The following is a 16,738-nucleotide window of genomic DNA, read 5'->3' as shown; positions in this document are numbered from 1 at the left end:
ACGCTCCCTGGGGTCCTGGGGGCCGCGGCGTGCCGAACCCCCCCTCAGCCCCAGGCTCAGCCCCCGGGAACGGGGTGGTGCCACGGCGGGACGCGGGCGGAGCCGGACGGCAGCGGGCGGAGCCGGACCGTAGCGGAGCCGCTTAAACCCGTCCCGCCGCCCCGCCCCGCACCCGGACCGACGGCCGGAGGGACGCGCGGACGCAGGTGGTGGGCGGCCGCGGGGCTGCTCCGCCAGCCCGGGCCCCGCAGCCCCGATGGGGCCGGCCCGGAGCCGCCCCCGGCAGCTCTGAGCCGCACGGAGCCGCCAGGTACCGCGTCGGGAGGGCGGGGCGGGGGGGCTGCGGAGATGCTCGGGTCTGCACCCCTCGGTCGCTCCCCCGGGGGAACGGCGGGCCGGGAGCTCCGTGCAGCCCTCGCCTCGCGTGGGGCACAGCGACGGGGCGGGAGTCCTGGCCACGTCCCGCAGCGCTGTGGGGCTGCTCTCCCGTCGTTATCCCGCAGGGTGCCGCTCCGGGCTTTCTAGGAACCGCTGCGAAGCGCTGTAGGCTTGGCTAGTTTCGGTGGGTTTGGGAGCCGAGCAGCTCCGGGTGAGCGCTGCGTTTCCGACGCCCCGCGGTGGTATTTCTCACCTTTTCTTTGAGCTTTCTTTGCGGTGGAGCGAGTCGCTTCCTTCCGGCGCAGCCTGCTGCGGGAGGACCCCGTAGGAAGGAACCCTTACGGTCAACGGGCTCAGCTCCAGTTTGCAACCCGAAAGGAGCCTGGCCTTGGTTCCATCCCCTTTTCCAACTTTTAAATACGTATTTTAAGCCACTCAGTGTGCTTCCCGGTGCTTTCTTCCTGACCTCTCCAAACCCAGCTGGCTCCCTCCTGCATCGGAGAGGATGTGCTGTCCCATCCCTTCGTTGTTGGTGGTTTTTTTTGTTTGTTTGTTTGTTTGTTTTTTTCCATAGCATATTTTTGCTTTTGGGGAAAGGGGTGAGAGAGCAGGGGCAGCACCACGCTCCATCACTTCCTCCCTCCGGTGGTGCCGCGTGCTCCCCGCTCCATCCGGCGGTGCTTCCTGCCCACCCCCACGACCCTCCGAGTAGCACCGCACGTTTCCCATTTTGGGGTTAAATCCCCGCTTTTAGGGCAGCTCAGGGGCATGGCCCGCTTGGCACAAAGCTTTCCCCCAGCAGCGCGGTGCCCTCGGTAATGGCATAGCCGTCCTAATTTAGGAAGCTGTAAACGAGCAGCTTGCAGGGAAGGGTGTAATTTGGGGGTTTCTCCCAGGGAGAGGCCGTGTTGTGTTAACGGAGCTGAGGACAAGCGGCCATGGCACTAGTTCCCCTATAGACAGCGCAAAACCTGGGTGGGACGCCCAGGATCAGTGAGGTGCTTCTCTCCTCAAAACATTAAAAAAATGTCTATATATTTTAAAATACATAACTGAAGTGCAACGCTGGGGGTGCAGCAGTGGTTTGTTTGTCCCCGCTCCTCCCGCTGACAATGAGGCAGCCAGGGCAAGTGCACGCTTCCTCCCACCGTGGCAGATGCATCCTGCAGCTGGGCCCACCCGCTATATTTAGGCTATTGTTAGTGCTGGCCTTGGGCCCCTGCCAGCTCCCTGCACCGTGGGGGTTGGACCTGTATGTAGGGGCTGACACGGTGGGAAACAGTGGGGCGAGGTCAGGAGTGCCAACGGGTGAGTGGAAGCACTGCTCTTTTCCACCGATTTGGTGGAGAAGGGCTGTATGGTTTGCAAGCAGCAAACAAGCAATGGGATTTATTTATTTTGGTTTAGAGGAAAGAAGTGGCTTTTTACAAGGCGGCCAAAAATCCGGTCTTGGTGACAAAGCCTGTTTGCAAGGCAGCAGAGCAGACTGCAGAAGCATCTGTGGGTTGGGGTGCCGGTTACACATCAGCACACTGCTCCCAGCACATGCTGTGTCCATGCAGCCGAGCCCCAGCACTGTGCATTTGCTACAGAAGCAAGAAAAGCGCCTTTTTCCTCCTGGGCTTAACAGGAAGAACAGGCACAGCATTGTCCTGGGGCGGCTGAGCGTGGCGGGATGCTCCTGGCTGTCCCCTGCTCCCCTTTGGAGTCCTCCGTATGCATGCAGGCACATGTCTGCAAGCACTAGCATGTTCACACACAAGCATGGCATGTACATGTATGTGCCTCTATGTGTCTCTATGCGTGCACAGGAAAGCCGGCTGCAATCCTGGCGTGCAACAACAAATGCAGCGTGCTGGGAATGAGCCTGGGAGGAAATCACGGAGAGCTGGGAACTTAGCTGTATTTCGCTGCTCTTCAAGCATTTTCCATGCTCGCGGAGCGCGCTGGGGCACAGGAGGCTAATGGCTGTCCTGCCGGACGGGAAGCCGCAGGTCACTCTGCAGTGCCATCTGCTGACTCATCACTTTTTGGGGGCTGGCTCCAAGGTTTCTCCTTTTCTCCCCTTCCCAGCCCTAATGGCAGAGAAGCTGTGCTGGGAATTCAGCCATCGTGGGGCAGGACCCTCCCTGGAGGACAAGGGGGGAGAAAGCCCGTAAGGAGAGCGGGAAGGAAATTGGAGAGCACGGGAAGGGCAGGGTTCGTGTTTCTTCGGAAATGGGCCTCCCCTTACCATGCGGGGCAGCTGAAAAAATTCCTCTCCCTTTACCCTTCTCCCTCCCTCCCCCCAACCCTGTTTTTCTGTCCCTTTGCAGCCTGTGGATGATGGGCACGACCGCCAGCACGGCTCAGCAGACGGTCTCAGCCTCTGCCTTTGAGAGCGTGCACGGCATTGGCACCATGGAGGACCAGCGCTCCCTGAGCATCCACTCCTTCCAGACCCTCGGGCTGCACAATAGCAAGGCCAAGTCCATCATCACCAACAAAGTGGCACCAGTGGTCATCACGTGAGTCCCAGCAGCCACCTGCAAGCCCTTCATGCTGTCTCCAGATTGGACACTATCCTTTCTTGGTTCATTTCAAACCCTCTCTATCCTTTGTTACATGCTCCTCTCTCTCCATGCTTTTGGAAAAAAGAAATCCCTACTTATTTATTTTTGGGTAACCTTACCTCCTTCTGTGTGTGGTCCCACCAGGTATAACTGCAGGGAGGAGTTCCAGATCCATGATGACCTGCTGAAGGCCAACTACACAGTGGGACGCATCTCTGAGGCCACGCTGGAACACTACCTGGTGCAGGTTGGCATTGCTGCTTGTTGCTCCCGCACGCTTCCCATGCTCGGATCCTGTTCCATCTTCTTTCTTATCCTGCAGGGAAAATATTTCATGGTCAGAGATGTATACAGCAAGTTGGATGTCTTGAACACTATGAGCACCAGTGGTGCTCCGAATTTCCGTCAAGCCAAAGGAGGCTACGCAGTGTTTGGTATGGGTCAGCCCAGCCTCAATGGTTTCAAGCTTGTGCTGCAGAAGCTGCAGAGAGAAGGCCACAAGGTTGGTGCAGCGGGAGCAAGTGTGGCCTTAAAGCTGATTGCTTCTGCTCTTGCTTGTGGGAGGGGATCTGTAGATTGTTGTGGAAGCTGAGGGGATATCAGTGGGGAGAGTGGCCAAAATGCTCCATCTCCAGAGCCACTGGCTGGTCTGTGAAGGAGGTTGGCAGAGTTCTGGGAAGCCTTTTCTCCTACTGCATGTGTTGTCATCCCTCATAGCCCTCATCTGTGGCCGTCTTTCCAGGAGTGTGTTTTCTTCTGTGTTCGTGAGGAACCCGTGCTGTTCTTGCGGGTGGAGAGCGACTTTGTGCCCTACACACCACGGGGCAAGGAGAACCTCCATGAGAACCTCCACAGTTTGCAGAGGAGGCTGCGTGTGGAAGACCTGGAGCTCACCATCCGCAAAGAGGTGATCCCCATGGGTTGGGGGAGATGCTGGGGCCTTGATAGGGTTCTCCATCTTCTAGTGTGCAGCTCTGCATCCTTGGGTGTCCAAGAAAGCAAAAAATCAGAAGCACTGAGACGGGGATTGTGCCAATTCCCCGCCTTTGGACTCTTGTGGTCTCGTGGAGGGGTTTGAAGCAGACAGATGCTGCGTGGGGCCTCCACATGCATCCACCAGGCCCACAGGTGTTGATGGCAATCTCCATCTCCACTAGATCCATGACTTTGCACAGCTGAGCGAGGGAGTCTACTATGTCTACAATGACATCGAGCGCTTTCGGGACGAGCCGCACACCGTGCGGGTGCAGAGTGAGGAGGACATCCATGTGACAGAGGAGGTGTATCGCCGGCCCATCTTCCTCCTGCCCACCTACCGCTACCACCGCCTGCCCCTGCCCGTGGATGGGGCCCCTCTGGAGGAGCAGTTTGATGCTTTCATCTGTTTTCTTAGGGTGAGCCAAGCAAAACAATGGGGATTTTGGGGTGAGATTTGCTTCCCCAGTTTTCTGGGACTGGTGGGAAGGTCTGTTACTCCTGCACTTGAATAAAGGAGCCATCTCCACCCCTGGCAGAGTGCTGGAGATGCTCCTGGAATCATAGAATGGTTTAGGTTGGAGGGGACCTCTAAATTCCAACCCCCCTGCTATAGATAGGACCCTCCCACTAGACCAGGTTGCTCACAGCCTCATCCACCGTGGCCTTGGTAGCTGCTTGTTTAGGCTGATTAATTTTGGGTGGATTTTATTTTGCAAGCCTTTCATATATGACAGTCACCAAACCAATGTGCAGGCTTGGTGTCACCATAGTCTTCCCTCTTCTAAAATAAAACAGAAGTTCTTTCTGTGCCAAGTAGCCTGTCTGGGGAAGCACCAGCTGGAGGAGTCCCTGAGTCTACCTTCTTCCCCTTTTGGCTTCATGTAATAGGGAGCCTGTGCATGTGATTGTGCCCTGTTCCTGCTTGTCCTTGCTGGAGGTGACCATTTCTCATGCCTCCTGGCATTCCTGTACATGCAGCTCCTGTTTGGGGAAAAATGGCCTGGATTTGGTGCAAATACTTTTGGTGGCAGGCCTGGTGTGGAAGACTGGGGATGGGTTGTGGGACTAATGGCGATCCCATCCTTGATCATGGAAGAAAGGATCATCGCTGATGGGGCTGTCCATCAGCCTGGTCACCGTGAGGAGATGTCCATGCCTGTGCTCTCCTTGCTGCCTCTGGGCACCATCCATCCCTGTCTCTCTTCCTAGGAGAGCCCTGGCCTGCTGCTGCGGGATCCCAGCTGCCCCCCGCCAGCACTGCTCTTCAGCTGCCAGACTGGTGTGGGCAGGACCAACCTGGGCATGGCCTTGGGCACCCTCATCCTCTACCACCATCGGGGAGCAGCACCAAAGCCTGAGTAAGTGAGACAGTGCCAGAGTGGCCAGGATGGCCACGGTGCTCATTGGTTTAATGGCCTCTTTCTCCTTTCTCCATGGGCAGCCCCCCGCATCCAGCCAAAACGCCTCCAAGGGCCAGGTTTCGGGTCATCCAGAGCTTCATTGAGATGGTACCCAAAGGGCAACAGATGGTGGAGGAGGTAAGTGGGGGGTCTGCCAAACCCATGCTGACCTCAGGGTGGGCAAGGTGGGCTTCCTCTGCTCACTGGCTCTCCCCGCTCAAGGTGGACAGCGTGATTGCCTCCTGTTCAGAGATGCACGACATGAAGGAAGCTATCTATGAGTCCAAGAAGAAGCTGGAAGGGATTGGAGAAGACTACCAGATCCAGGTACTGCTGCTAGGGTGACATCCTCCTCTCCAAAACTGAGCCATGGAGCATCAGTCAGGGCCCCCTTTAGTGAGCCATTAATTAGAGGATTGCTCAGCTGCCTTTATAACCCCGCTCTGTGCATGGTAATTTATAGAAATGTTTTCATGAGCAGATCGGAAGAATGTAAATTATAAAAATCCAAAACTTCCTGTGCTCTGGAAGCTTCCCAGGGGTGTGTGAACCTGGAAGGTTGTGAAGGTTTTTCCTGCTTAAGAGCTATGAAATTGAGCAGGCTGGGACTTCAGGAAAACCTGACTTTTTATGTTGAGTATTGTCTCTGATTCTGACAGATGCCTTTGAGGAAGGTAATACCCTGTGTCTTTATTTTTTGCTATCCTTAAAACTGCAGAATGAGTGGGCTGGGATCCAGCATCTCCTCTGGCTTTCCCAGTCGGCATCTTTTGGCTGACTGAGAAGACTCGGATCCCAGATGCCCTCCACTTTAACTCCCCTTCCAGCCTTTCTGGGGATGAATTTTTCCATTGGGGTGTGAACATGCCACTAGAGTGAGGAACCCCAAATTCCATCCTTCCCTGTTTATTTCCTAGGGCAGATTTGCGTCTGCTTGGTGCTGCTTCATATGGTAGCACATGCTGTTGTGTACAGCAGGGGGACTCTCTTGGCTAAGGGGCCAAGTGTGGACAGAGATGTAGGGGCACCCATGGGTGCCCTTCTTGGGCACTTTGGGGGCAAAGAGTGATCTGGCTGACCTTCCATTCACACTGGGGAGGGCTGCTCTGTGTCGTCCTCGACAGTGGAAAACAAATGGCTGGGGACTGCTGTAAATTAGGCCAGAGGAGTGTTTATTTGAAGTCTGCACGTAGCAAGAGCACGTTTAAACAATGGCAAGGGGCCAGGAAAATGTGCTGGGTGATGTGGGTGGGGGAAGAGAAGGAGAGGAAAGGACTCTGTGGGCACAGAGGAGTTGGGGAGGGGGGAAGGAGTTTGAGCTCCTGGAGTGATGGCACAGTGATGTGTCACAGAGTCTTGGGTGGGATATTCAGTCCCATCCCTGCAGTGCCTGGCTCTTCCTGGCCTGACCCTGGTGTGACTCCATGCTCCTGGGCTCTGTTGTGAGTTTTGAGAGCCAATGTACTGCTCTGCCTCTTGATAAATGACAACAGGCTGGATTTGTCTTGTGGATATTCATGACTCAATGCCATCACATCGGCAGTGCGCAAAGCCTGCTTGCCAAGTCTGCCTGCGATGCAGGAAAGGATCTTGTGCAATGCATGTCTTAATGGGGTTTCTATCATGTCCATCATGGGGTTTTTGCTTGTAGGGAGTAGGGGCAGGTTATGTGTGTCCCCTTGGGGTCTATCTCATGGACCACAGTCTCCAAAGAGGCTTTGTGAGAACCTCGTGTTGAACTGGATGCTCTTCAGCTCATCCTGAGGTTTTGAGCTTGCATCCCCAGGGGAAAGCCCACTGGTTTCTGGGGAAACTCCGTGGCTCTTAGGGAAGCCTGATGGCTGGAGCATCATAGCTGGAGGCCATAGTGGTGTCCAAGACAGTGTTGGCATCTTGTGTTAATCAAACCCCTCTGTTTGGGTCTTGCTCTCCCAGTAGCATCTGGACATTGTATCTCCTGCACAGGCAGGCAGCCTGTATTGTGTTGGACCTGCTCCCAGCACATCCTTGGGTGAAAGGGAAAGCTTTGTTTGATCTGAAATGCAAATTTATAGCTCTAAGCATCGCTTAATATGGAAAATAATTGAAATGTTTCACTTAGAAATATAAATTAAAAAAAAAAAAGGCACCAAATACTATTCCAGATACAGTTCTGTAGTTTTTTTTTCACTGGCATCCTCATTTGGAAGCAGCTCGGTGAAGCTGGTGTGAAAATGCTAAAAACCTTCTTAGGGACTTAAGTGGCATTTCTGCCTCCTTTCTCCCAAAACAGTACTTAAATACTGCCTCAAGCCAGTTTGCTGCTTGCTTATCTCCTCCTCAGTAGGCTCTCCTGCCCAGTGTCCCTGATCACCAGCAGGAGCTGCTCCTGCCCTGTGATCCTCTATGGACGTGATGAATGCCCGATGTGGTGTTTGCTTTTAGGGGAACAGCACCAAAGAATATTTCCACCAGAGGACTCTGCAGAGCCTTGAACGCTATTTCTACCTGATTGCCTTCAACTACTACCTTCACGAGCAGGTAAAGGCCATGTCTCCTGGCTGGGTGGTGGGAGGGCAGGGCTATGTCTCAAGCTACAATGGGAGGAGGATGGCATCACCATTGATGTTTTTGGAAGCACGTGGTGGGGGGGGTGAGCCCAGGCTGATGGCGTGCCCCCTCCCCGGCCCTCCGCCGGCAGTACCCCCTGGGCTTTGCCCTCAGCTTCAGCAGGTGGATGTGCCAGCACCCTGAGCTCTACCGGCTGCAGGCGAGCATGAACTCCTCTGAGCTCACCATCTCCGGGGACCTCATCACCAAAGGGACGCGAGTGTTGGTGAGTGCCTTGCCTGGGTGTAGGGACAGGACTGGTTGTCTGCTGGGCGTGGCTCTGCCCAACTGGGATGCTCAACTTCAAGGAGGTTTGGTGGGGTGGGAGAAGCAAGGCGTTCTCCGTGGTAAGGCAGGTGTTGAGTCTTAGGCCTCTGGGTCCACATCCTCAGCAAGGATGGGTGTGTTCCTAGTGATGTCTTGTGCACACCAGTGTGCCCAGCCCTTTCTGTTCTGCCACAGGTGGTGGACGAGCGCTTCTGCCCAGATGTGCTGAGCACTGTGAAGGAGATGAGCGTAGCCAATTTCCGACGGGTGCCTAAGATGCCCATCTATGGGACAGCACAGCCCAGCTCCAAGGTGAGAGGCGGGTGCCCTGTGGCAGGCAGGGCCACCCCTTTGGGTGCCATCCCCTCACCTTGGCTACCCCTCCCTCCAGGCCCTTGGCAGTGTCCTGCGGTACCTGACAGATGCAAAGAGAAAGCACTCGCACATTTTGTGGGTCAGCCTGCGGGAAGAGGTGGTGCTGGAGGGGAATGAGCAAATCTACACACTCAGGGAGCCAGGAAAACTCGACCAGCTCATCCCTGTGCCGGTATCCACGCCTGAGCAGCTGGAGGTGAGCCTGGGCTTTGGGGTGCACCTTGGTGTGCCCGGTCCTGTCTTGGGGTAATGCATTCTGGGTGCAATGCCTGTTGAAGGCATCTCCTCTTTGTATATGAGCATCTTTGCTGGGTATCACCAGAAACACAGGGGCTTTGCCCCAAATGGTGCCAAGGGAAGGATGCACAAAGGTTTCACACTGGGCTTGTGTGAAATCTGCTCCCCAGTGTGTTCATGGCTGGTGCTTCAGGCCTCCTCCTTTCCTCCGTCACGTCTCTTTGCTCCAAAATTTTACCCTATGGCCCATTTCAGCTAAATTTGACCTTGCATTACATTTCTGTGAGCTTTCTGCAGATAACTAGATGTAGGACAGAGGTGCAGATCATGTCCCTTATGAGGAAAAGGCATCTCCCACTCTGCTGAGCCCTCATGAGAGAGATGTCCCTGGGAAATGAGTCTTGGCCCCTCACCCATTACAGCTACTTATGTGGTGGTGGTGGTTTTTTTTTTGTTTTGTTTTGTTTGTTTGTTTTGATGGTGAAGGGGATTTTGCTGCCAGCAGCATCTTAGTTGCATGGAGAAGGTTTCTGGGGTCTTGGGCATGGCAGTGCTGAAGGTCCCTGGAGAGAAGTGGTGGCCAGGACCTGGAGTCTGGGTCTGTGTCAGGCTGTATCTTAAAACATAAAAATACCGGGGGAAGAAGAAGAAAGGGGGGGTGGGAAGGAAATGCGTGGAAGAGGAGTAGGTCTGATAGTTCTGGTGGTGAGGTTTCCTCTGTCCTTTGCAGAAACTTGAGTCCACGCTGAAGGGTGACCTGCTGAAGTCACAGAAGTGGCTGGAGGTCTACCTGGAAGCAGAGAAACAGATGAAGATGTTCAAGAGCTGTCTGACCACACAGGAGATCTTCAACCAGCACAAAAGCACCTGCCAGGGCCTGACCTACCGGCGCATCCCCATCCCTGACTTCTGTGCTCCCAAGGAGCAGGTAGCAGCACTGCCACCAATTCTCAAGCTGCCTTCCCTTTTTTTTTTTTTTTTTTTTTGGGTTGGGGGGGCAGGGGGTGAGTGAGACCATCCTCCTTAAAACCCTTGGTGTTGCTCTCACAGGACTTTGACCGGCTGCTGGAGGCGATGAAGAGTGCCCTGGCTGAGGACTCACAGACAGCCTTTGTGTTCAACTGTGCCAGTGGCCGGGGCAGGACCACTACAGCCATGGTCATTGCTGTCCTGACGCTCTGGCACTTCAATGTGGGTACCAGTGCTTCCAGCTGGTGGGCACCGTAGGGATTGTTCATTTTTTTGTTGCCTCTGTGTAGCCACAAAGGAACTCTAGAAGGAGTGGAGATGCGTCTCCAGTTGTCATGGAGTTGTGGAGTGGTGGGAGGCTCTGCAGGAATGAAGGGTTAATTGTGGGAGAGATGTAGTTCTTCTCTTGCAGAGTAGATGGGGGTAAAATTTCAGATGTGCCAAGCGTGTAACACTCTCTGCTTCCCGCAGGGCATCCCTGAGATGAGTGAGGAGGAGATTGTGAGTGTGCCTGATGCCAAATACACTAAAGGGGAGTTTGAGGTGAGTCCTGCAGCCAACGTAGCCCCATGCTGTAGAGTCTCCAAAGTCCTGTGAGATGTGCTCGGGGGAGGATGGTCCTTTCCTGGGCTGGGGGTTGAGAGTGGGCATGTAGTGGTTGGGTTGAGAGCAGCAAGTGAAGCTCCCGCTGTTCTACCTGTGTTCCAGGTAGTGATGAAGGTGGTCCAACTCCTGCCTGACGGTCACCGGATGAAGAAGGAGGTGGATATGGCTCTGGACACGGTCAGCGAGACCATGACGCCCATGCATTACCACCTCCGAGAAATCATCATCTGCACCTACCGGCAGGTGAGCAATGCCCTTTTCTGCCATACAGCTGAACCACCAGGACCCAAATAGGGCAGCCACATCATGCTGGTGTGGGGGGCCTCACACCAAAGCTGTGTGGCATGTCACCAGAGAGAAACCAGGGTTCCCTGGGTGGTGGCTTTGGGGTTCCTTCACTGCTATTTTTCTTTCCCCCATCAAAACAGGAAAATACTGCAAAGCCTGACAGCTCCCACGTGCTCTGTTCACCACACTGGTTATGGGGTGAGGAGCAAAAAGCAGAAGACTAAGTTGACGATGGATTTACTACTCATTGTGGTCCTTTACCCAAAGCAATGGGGGCTTGAGGGTCGTAGTGGTCCAAACCAACATCCCATGCATTCCTTGCTGTGCTGAATCCTGCATCCCATCCCACCTGCTGCAGCCAGCAGAGGGCAGGGCTGCTCTGTCCTGTTCCCCTTCTATCCCTTCTGGCTCCTCCGACTTGAGGAGGAACACCCGGGCGTCGCAGCTGGCTGAGCCATGCGCTTCTTGGCAGCCTTGCCTTTGCAGAGCTGTGATGACGGTGTGAGCTGCTCCCATTCATTAGCATTATTATTTTTTGGAAGGCGGGCTGCCCTCCCGTTCCCGCGACCTCCTCGTGGCCCTTGCTGGCACTTGGCAGTGAGGAGCAGTGCATGGGTGTTCCTTGGCCATATCCTGTTTCCCAGCCAGCTGTATCCAGTCTGCCCTGATGGCCCAGTGGGGAAGGAAGATAAGCAGGGAGTCATCCGCTGCCCTGTTCCCGTTGCCCTAGAAAGAGCCTTTTATCACCGCCTTGGAGGCGTTGTGTGCAAATGTTTTAATGCAGCTCTTTTTTTTTTTCTTTCCCCAAAATCTGAGCCCAGGATGGGCAGGCTCCATGGGGACATCTCTGCTTTGACTGGCAGGTGCAAACTGGAAGAAAGGTGTGCACTTTCAGGTGTATATAGCCCCACTGTGGGCAGGTTTTGGTTGCATCCTGCTCTTTGTTTAGTCTTGGGTTGGTGGGAGCAGTGTTTGGAGACTTGCAAGGGACACTTTGTAGGGTCAGGACAAGCAGGCTAGGGGAGGAAAATGTGTTCTGGTGCTCAGCTCAGATTCCTTCCTACCCCTTCCCATCCTAAACTGGGAGGAAGAGATAGATTGATGCCTTCCTTCCGCTTCTGGAGGATGTGTTGTTCAGGGAGGTTTCCTTAATGGGAGCTTCTGCAGAAGCTGACAGCAATAGTCAGCTGCTTCCTTTGGTGCCAGCAGAGAGATCCAACAAGACTTGCATGTTCATATGATCCACACGAAGATGATGACATCCATTAGGTTCCTTGGCTTAGGGAGTATTTCTGTGGGGCCATGTTGCTCAATTGTTGTTGTTTTTAATGCAGTTGTTTCCTTCCCACCTTTTCTAACCAAACGTGAAGCCTAACTCTTGTCAGGATCTGCTCTGCGCAAGTACCCATGCGTACACCTGGGGCTGACATCTTCCCCAGTGCAGAACTGATCATGTGGTATTGCTATGAGTAGGGCTCTGAATCAGTTGGGGAAGGAAAAATAACAAAGCATGGTTTTCAAGGATGGGAACACTTGTTTCCAAAACCTGTAGGGCTTGCATGTGGAGAGAGGCAGGATGCTGGGCACAGGCACGTGTTTAGTAACACCTCCTCTATTTCAAAGGGCTGCAGGGCACAAAGGGAAGCTTTTTATATGCTGCAAGCCACAGTACTATAAGAGCTTGGGCTTCCAAGTAGATTCTTGTCCATCCTTGTGCTCGCAGGGGCGGTCGGGCAAGGATGAGCAGGAGCGGCGGCTGCTGCGGCTGCGGGGCCTGCAGTACCTGGAGCGCTATATCTACCTGATCCTCTTCAATGCCTACCTGCACCTGGAGAAGAAGGACTCCTGGCAACGGCCCTTCAGCCTCTGGATGCGTGAGGTACGACTTCTGTTTGGGCCAAAATCTGGTGCGATGCAGTGCTTGGGGAGGGAGGGTGTCTGTGTTCTTATCTATCACTGGCAGGTAGGCGTGCAATGTGTGTTGGACCCAGCCTGCTGCTGCTCTTGCTGTTAGGACCCAACGTCTGGGGCTGTGCTCCCAGCGCTGGGGAAGCTCCTATTTCAACACAGCATCTTGAATAAGCTATTAATTAACCTATGTGCATGGAGACACATAGAGTGTTAGGGAAATACTGCACCTCTGCAAGGTGACAGAACCTCATCCCTCGCCCCATGCCACCAATTTATGATGGGGAAAAATTCCTGGCTTCTAGCTTCTTGTAGTCAGGCTAGAAAGCCCAGCTTGTCCCTGTTCCTGCCCCAACTTCTTGACTTCTCCATGAAGACTTCAAATCTGAGACGTCCTCCCCAGGTGCCCCATTTGGGAAGATGCTGTGCCCCACTGAGCATCAAAGGTCCCTTTGGCTCAAGCACAAGTGCTGTGCTTTCAGTGTTTATTTAAAAAAATAAATAAATAAAACCCCAACAAGGCCACATTGTAACTTTATTTCCGGAAGGGCGCCAAAGCTAACAAACCATAAAGCTGCTTATAAAACCCAGCAGCAGCAGCCGGAGGAAGGCTCGGGGAGGGGTCGGTGCCATGCAGGCGCGGTGGGCTTGGGTCATGCAAGGAGATGCTGTGCGGCCATTCATCAGCAACAAAACTAGCTCACCCTCTGCTGTGCTTCCAGGTGGCGGCCGTGGCTGGTGTGTACGAGGTGCTGGATGGGCTGGGCTTCCCCGAGCTGGAGCAGCTGGAGGATGAGGAGCCACTGCGGAGGCTGCGCGGGCGCTGGAGGGCACAGAGCGGGGCCGGCTGGCCCAGCCGTGGGAACTTTGTGTAGGGACAGAGACTGTGTGCCCCAAAAATGAAAAGGGAGGAAAAAAAGAACTAGTAAGAGGGGAGAGGGAGGGAGGGGGAGAGCCTTTGAGCATGAGAATTAGGGTCAGGGGTTCTTCAAGATGCAATAAAGATGTTGTAAATTAAACAAGAAGCTGTTGGACGGGTCCTTGCGAGCGAGGGAGCATGAATGACTATATATGTGTGTGCATACTGACATTTAGCAATATTTGTAAGTATGTACACATACACTTATTTTACAAGTGTTTGTACAGGTATGCATACAAACACGTATGTGTATATGCAGACCCAAAGCTTTGTAGCTTGCTTTGGGACTTGCAGCCTTCCCCCTCCTTGCACACTGGGAGTTCTCAGTAGCTGGTGATATTTGCTCATTCTTCCTAATTTTTTTTAGCTCTGTATGGCACTGGAGGAAGCAATACAGTGGAGCGTCCAATGGTGGTTGAAGTCTTGGAGTGTCCATATTTAATGGCAGCACTAGGGAAGACAGTGGGAATTCTGCCTGTCAGCACGAGGCTTTTGGAAAATACATCTGGATTGCACCTGAAAACATAATTAATAGGCATAATGAATAGATTCTTTTTTAATTGGGTGCAAAATGATCAAGAAGGGACACAAGGCTCCCTCCTGCTTGCACCCCAGTTCTTGGGGATGGCTGGAGCTGCCTGCTTTCATCCACTGCCAGCAGCAGGAGGTGCAGACAGTGGAGAGCAGGAAGGGGAGGCTGGAAAAAAAAAATGCTATTTTTAAATAAGTTTTTTTTTTAAAAAAAAAAAAACCTCCTTGGCTTGTTTCCTGCTGTGGCTGTGAGTGCCCCGATTTCCCCCAACCTTCCCTCGATAGCATTTGATTTTCCAGCTTAAGCGGGCCTTTTGGTTTTGCATTTTCTTTTTGGTTGCATCATTGTTTTGCTGAGTATTTTCTGCTCATAATGAGAGGCAGGGGTGGGCTGTGCCCCCACCCACACCCTCCCTAACAAGGTGGGGAATGCTGAGCAGGGGCTTAATGAGCATGTCTTTAATTGCTGCAGCCCTCCAGCCCTTTAATCTGAGTATTGAAGGCTGGAGATTTGCATCACCTGTACTGGAGTCTCAAAGGCTTCTTTCCACTTTCCCACCTTCATGACAAGTGATTTCCAACACGGGCCAAAAGCGATTGTCTGGAAGAAAAGGGGCCGGTGGGTATGAATGCATTTGGGTGTGAAAAGGGACCGTGCCCTATTTATTTTGGGGTGGGAACGTCATGGCTGCAGTCTGCAGGCATTCAGAGCCCTTGGCTTCAGGCATCCCAGCTCTGCAGGGATCAGGAATGCCTGTACCCAGCAGCCCCCCAGCACAGTCCCTCGCTGTTATTGGGATAAGGAGTGTGATATTTGCAAGTGGGAAGGAAATTCTGCTTTGAGGTGTGCCCCACAGCATCTCCAGAGGATGCCCGGGTGGGACGTGGAAACTCAACGCCTTTAGGAAAACACCCACGTTCCACTGATGGAAAAAAGCTATTTGCGTCAGTAAATGCAGGCTTTGTGGGAGGGATGGGATGTGGGACCCTGCAGCATGGGGAGGGACAGCAGCCGTCACCCCAGCCCTCTGCCTGCTGGAGATGGTGTGCGAGGGGCTGGCGTGCTCGTCTGTGCTGAAACATGCCAATGCTTAAGTATTTCTTCTTATTATTGTTTATTCCCATTTTGAAGGCCACGAATAAGAGTATAATTGAATATACGTGGGTATAATGAGGTATATATATATAAGGAGTTTCTCTTTGAAGGTAGATACAGCACAGAGGGCAGGTTGGGGGCTGCCTGCACATTGGACACTCCATTAATCGATGGGGCAGTGCCCCCCTCTATCTATTAAGAGTATGCATGGATTGTTTTTGCTGGGCTAATGTTGGTGAACAGCCCTGACCCCGCAGCCCTTTGCAGGTTCCCTCGTTTTCCCTTCTGCGCCATGCGGGAGGCTGCTGGACCTCGGTAAGGCAACGCATCTGTGTTTCATTTTCCAGCTAAAGAATAGCAATTAAGATGCTTCTGCAGAGCCAGGGCTCGGAAAACTAAAAATAAAGCCATCCCCCAGCAGCCCCAGACTGCATCCATTAACAGCAGCAATCACAGAAGTTGGGGATACGGTGCAGAGTGTGGGCTCAAAGCAATGTTTCCTTGCACATCATGAGGAGAAGGGCTGCACACATGAAAAATTGATCTTCCCTTGAGATTCCCTTGTGTAGAGACGGAGCGGGGTGGGATGTGTGGCTGGGCAGTAGTGATGAGCGGTGTGGGGATGAGCAAAGCCCCAGGGGATGGGGAGGAGGAGACACAGTGTGGCTTTAGGCTTCACGCAGCAGTAAGTGGGATGTGATTAAAAATGAATAAGGGGAAGGTGCATCTACAGGGAGGCTGTGCAGAGCTGGCCTTGTTCGTTGCGCTGATCTCTTCAGTTCTCTGCTATTTATTTGGGATATCTGCCTGCTGAGTGGCTTGCGGTCAAACCCACCCCTGTGGGAGCCCATGGCTCACCGTGTCACTCCCCATACCCACTGCCCCACGTTGCCATCGGGATCCCCCCAGACATTTGGGATGGCAGGGGGTTTCTGTTGGCTGGAACGGCCGTTCCTAGAAGGAGAGCAACTTTTTCCCCTCTCCTTTCCCAGCAGGCTCTGGCAGCTGCCCAGCGCTGCAGGAACAGGCCTCCCTCGGTCCGTTCCCATTGTACGGGAAGGGCTGATGGTTGGGTTGGTCGGGGCTCTGGGCAGCCTGACCCAAAGGATGGCATCTCCATCTTGAAGAACAGACAGATCCCTCTTTCTGTACTGCTCCCACTCCACGGCGGCCTCCTGTTGTTTGGCACGATGGGAACATGGCGTGGAGGCCAAGCCCACGGCCTCCAGCACTGAGCCCTGCAGTGCCACGCTCTTGCCCAAGCATGGCGGCCTCCCCAGCAGCTCCCCACACCTCCATGGGGCTTTCCCCCATAGGCCCCACACACAGCCCTACAAGCTGGGGCTGCACTCCCAATGCGTGCCTTCTGCCCCCAGTGCAGCGGCAGTAAATATTTTGGGTTTTAATCTAATCGGGGCCGGCATGCCTGAGGGATGAGGTCATGCAGTGCATGAAATGCACACCAACAACTTTGTAAATTTTCTTCTTTTTTTTTTCTCTTTTCAAAATCTTTGCTTTTTATTTCACTTTTTAAAAATTTGTTTTTCCTTTATTATTTTTTTGTTGCTTCCCTTTGCTTTTTGTTTTGCTGATTTCTTGCTCTTTTTAACCTCTTTTCTTTTTTGCTTTTTTCCCCCTGCTCTTT

The 16,738-nt window shown here is 53.5% G+C and overlaps 1 protein-coding gene across 4 annotated transcripts; it reads left to right on the top strand.

The window, feature by feature from the left end:
• Positions 1-148: 148 nt before the first annotated feature.
• Positions 149-13,880, top strand: PALD1 (phosphatase domain containing paladin 1). 4 transcript variants are annotated; one of them, XM_085229002.1, is made up of 21 exons: positions 152-310; positions 2,452-2,577; positions 2,694-2,885; positions 3,075-3,177; positions 3,253-3,432; positions 3,673-3,837; positions 4,088-4,324; positions 5,118-5,266; positions 5,350-5,446; positions 5,531-5,635; positions 7,733-7,828; positions 7,989-8,123; positions 8,360-8,476; positions 8,556-8,735; positions 9,507-9,704; positions 9,827-9,967; positions 10,217-10,288; positions 10,454-10,594; positions 11,461-11,520; positions 12,363-12,518; positions 13,270-13,880. In XM_085229002.1, exons 3-21 carry the CDS (start codon positions 2,701-2,703, stop codon positions 13,420-13,422), a joined length of 2,670 nt encoding a protein of 889 aa, XP_085085128.1. In that variant the 5' UTR covers positions 152-310; positions 2,452-2,577; positions 2,694-2,700; the 3' UTR covers positions 13,423-13,880. The 4 variants fall into 4 exon arrangements, with proteins under 4 accessions (XP_085085125.1, XP_085085127.1, XP_085085126.1 ...); XM_085228999.1 differs by lacking the exon at positions 2,452-2,577 and having other exon boundaries at positions 149-310; XM_085229001.1 differs by lacking the exons at positions 2,452-2,577; positions 7,989-8,123 and having other exon boundaries at positions 149-310.
• Positions 13,881-16,738: the final 2,858 nt, after the last annotated feature.

Source organism: Meleagris gallopavo, chromosome 8 (assembly GCF_905368555.1).
Source record: "Meleagris gallopavo chromosome 8, MGAL_WU_HG_1.1, whole genome shotgun sequence".
NCBI classification, from domain to species: Eukaryota; Metazoa; Chordata; class Aves; order Galliformes; family Phasianidae; genus Meleagris; species Meleagris gallopavo.
The sequence above is the reverse complement of the archived record's forward strand: the minus strand, read 5'-3'. Positions and strand labels throughout refer to the sequence as shown.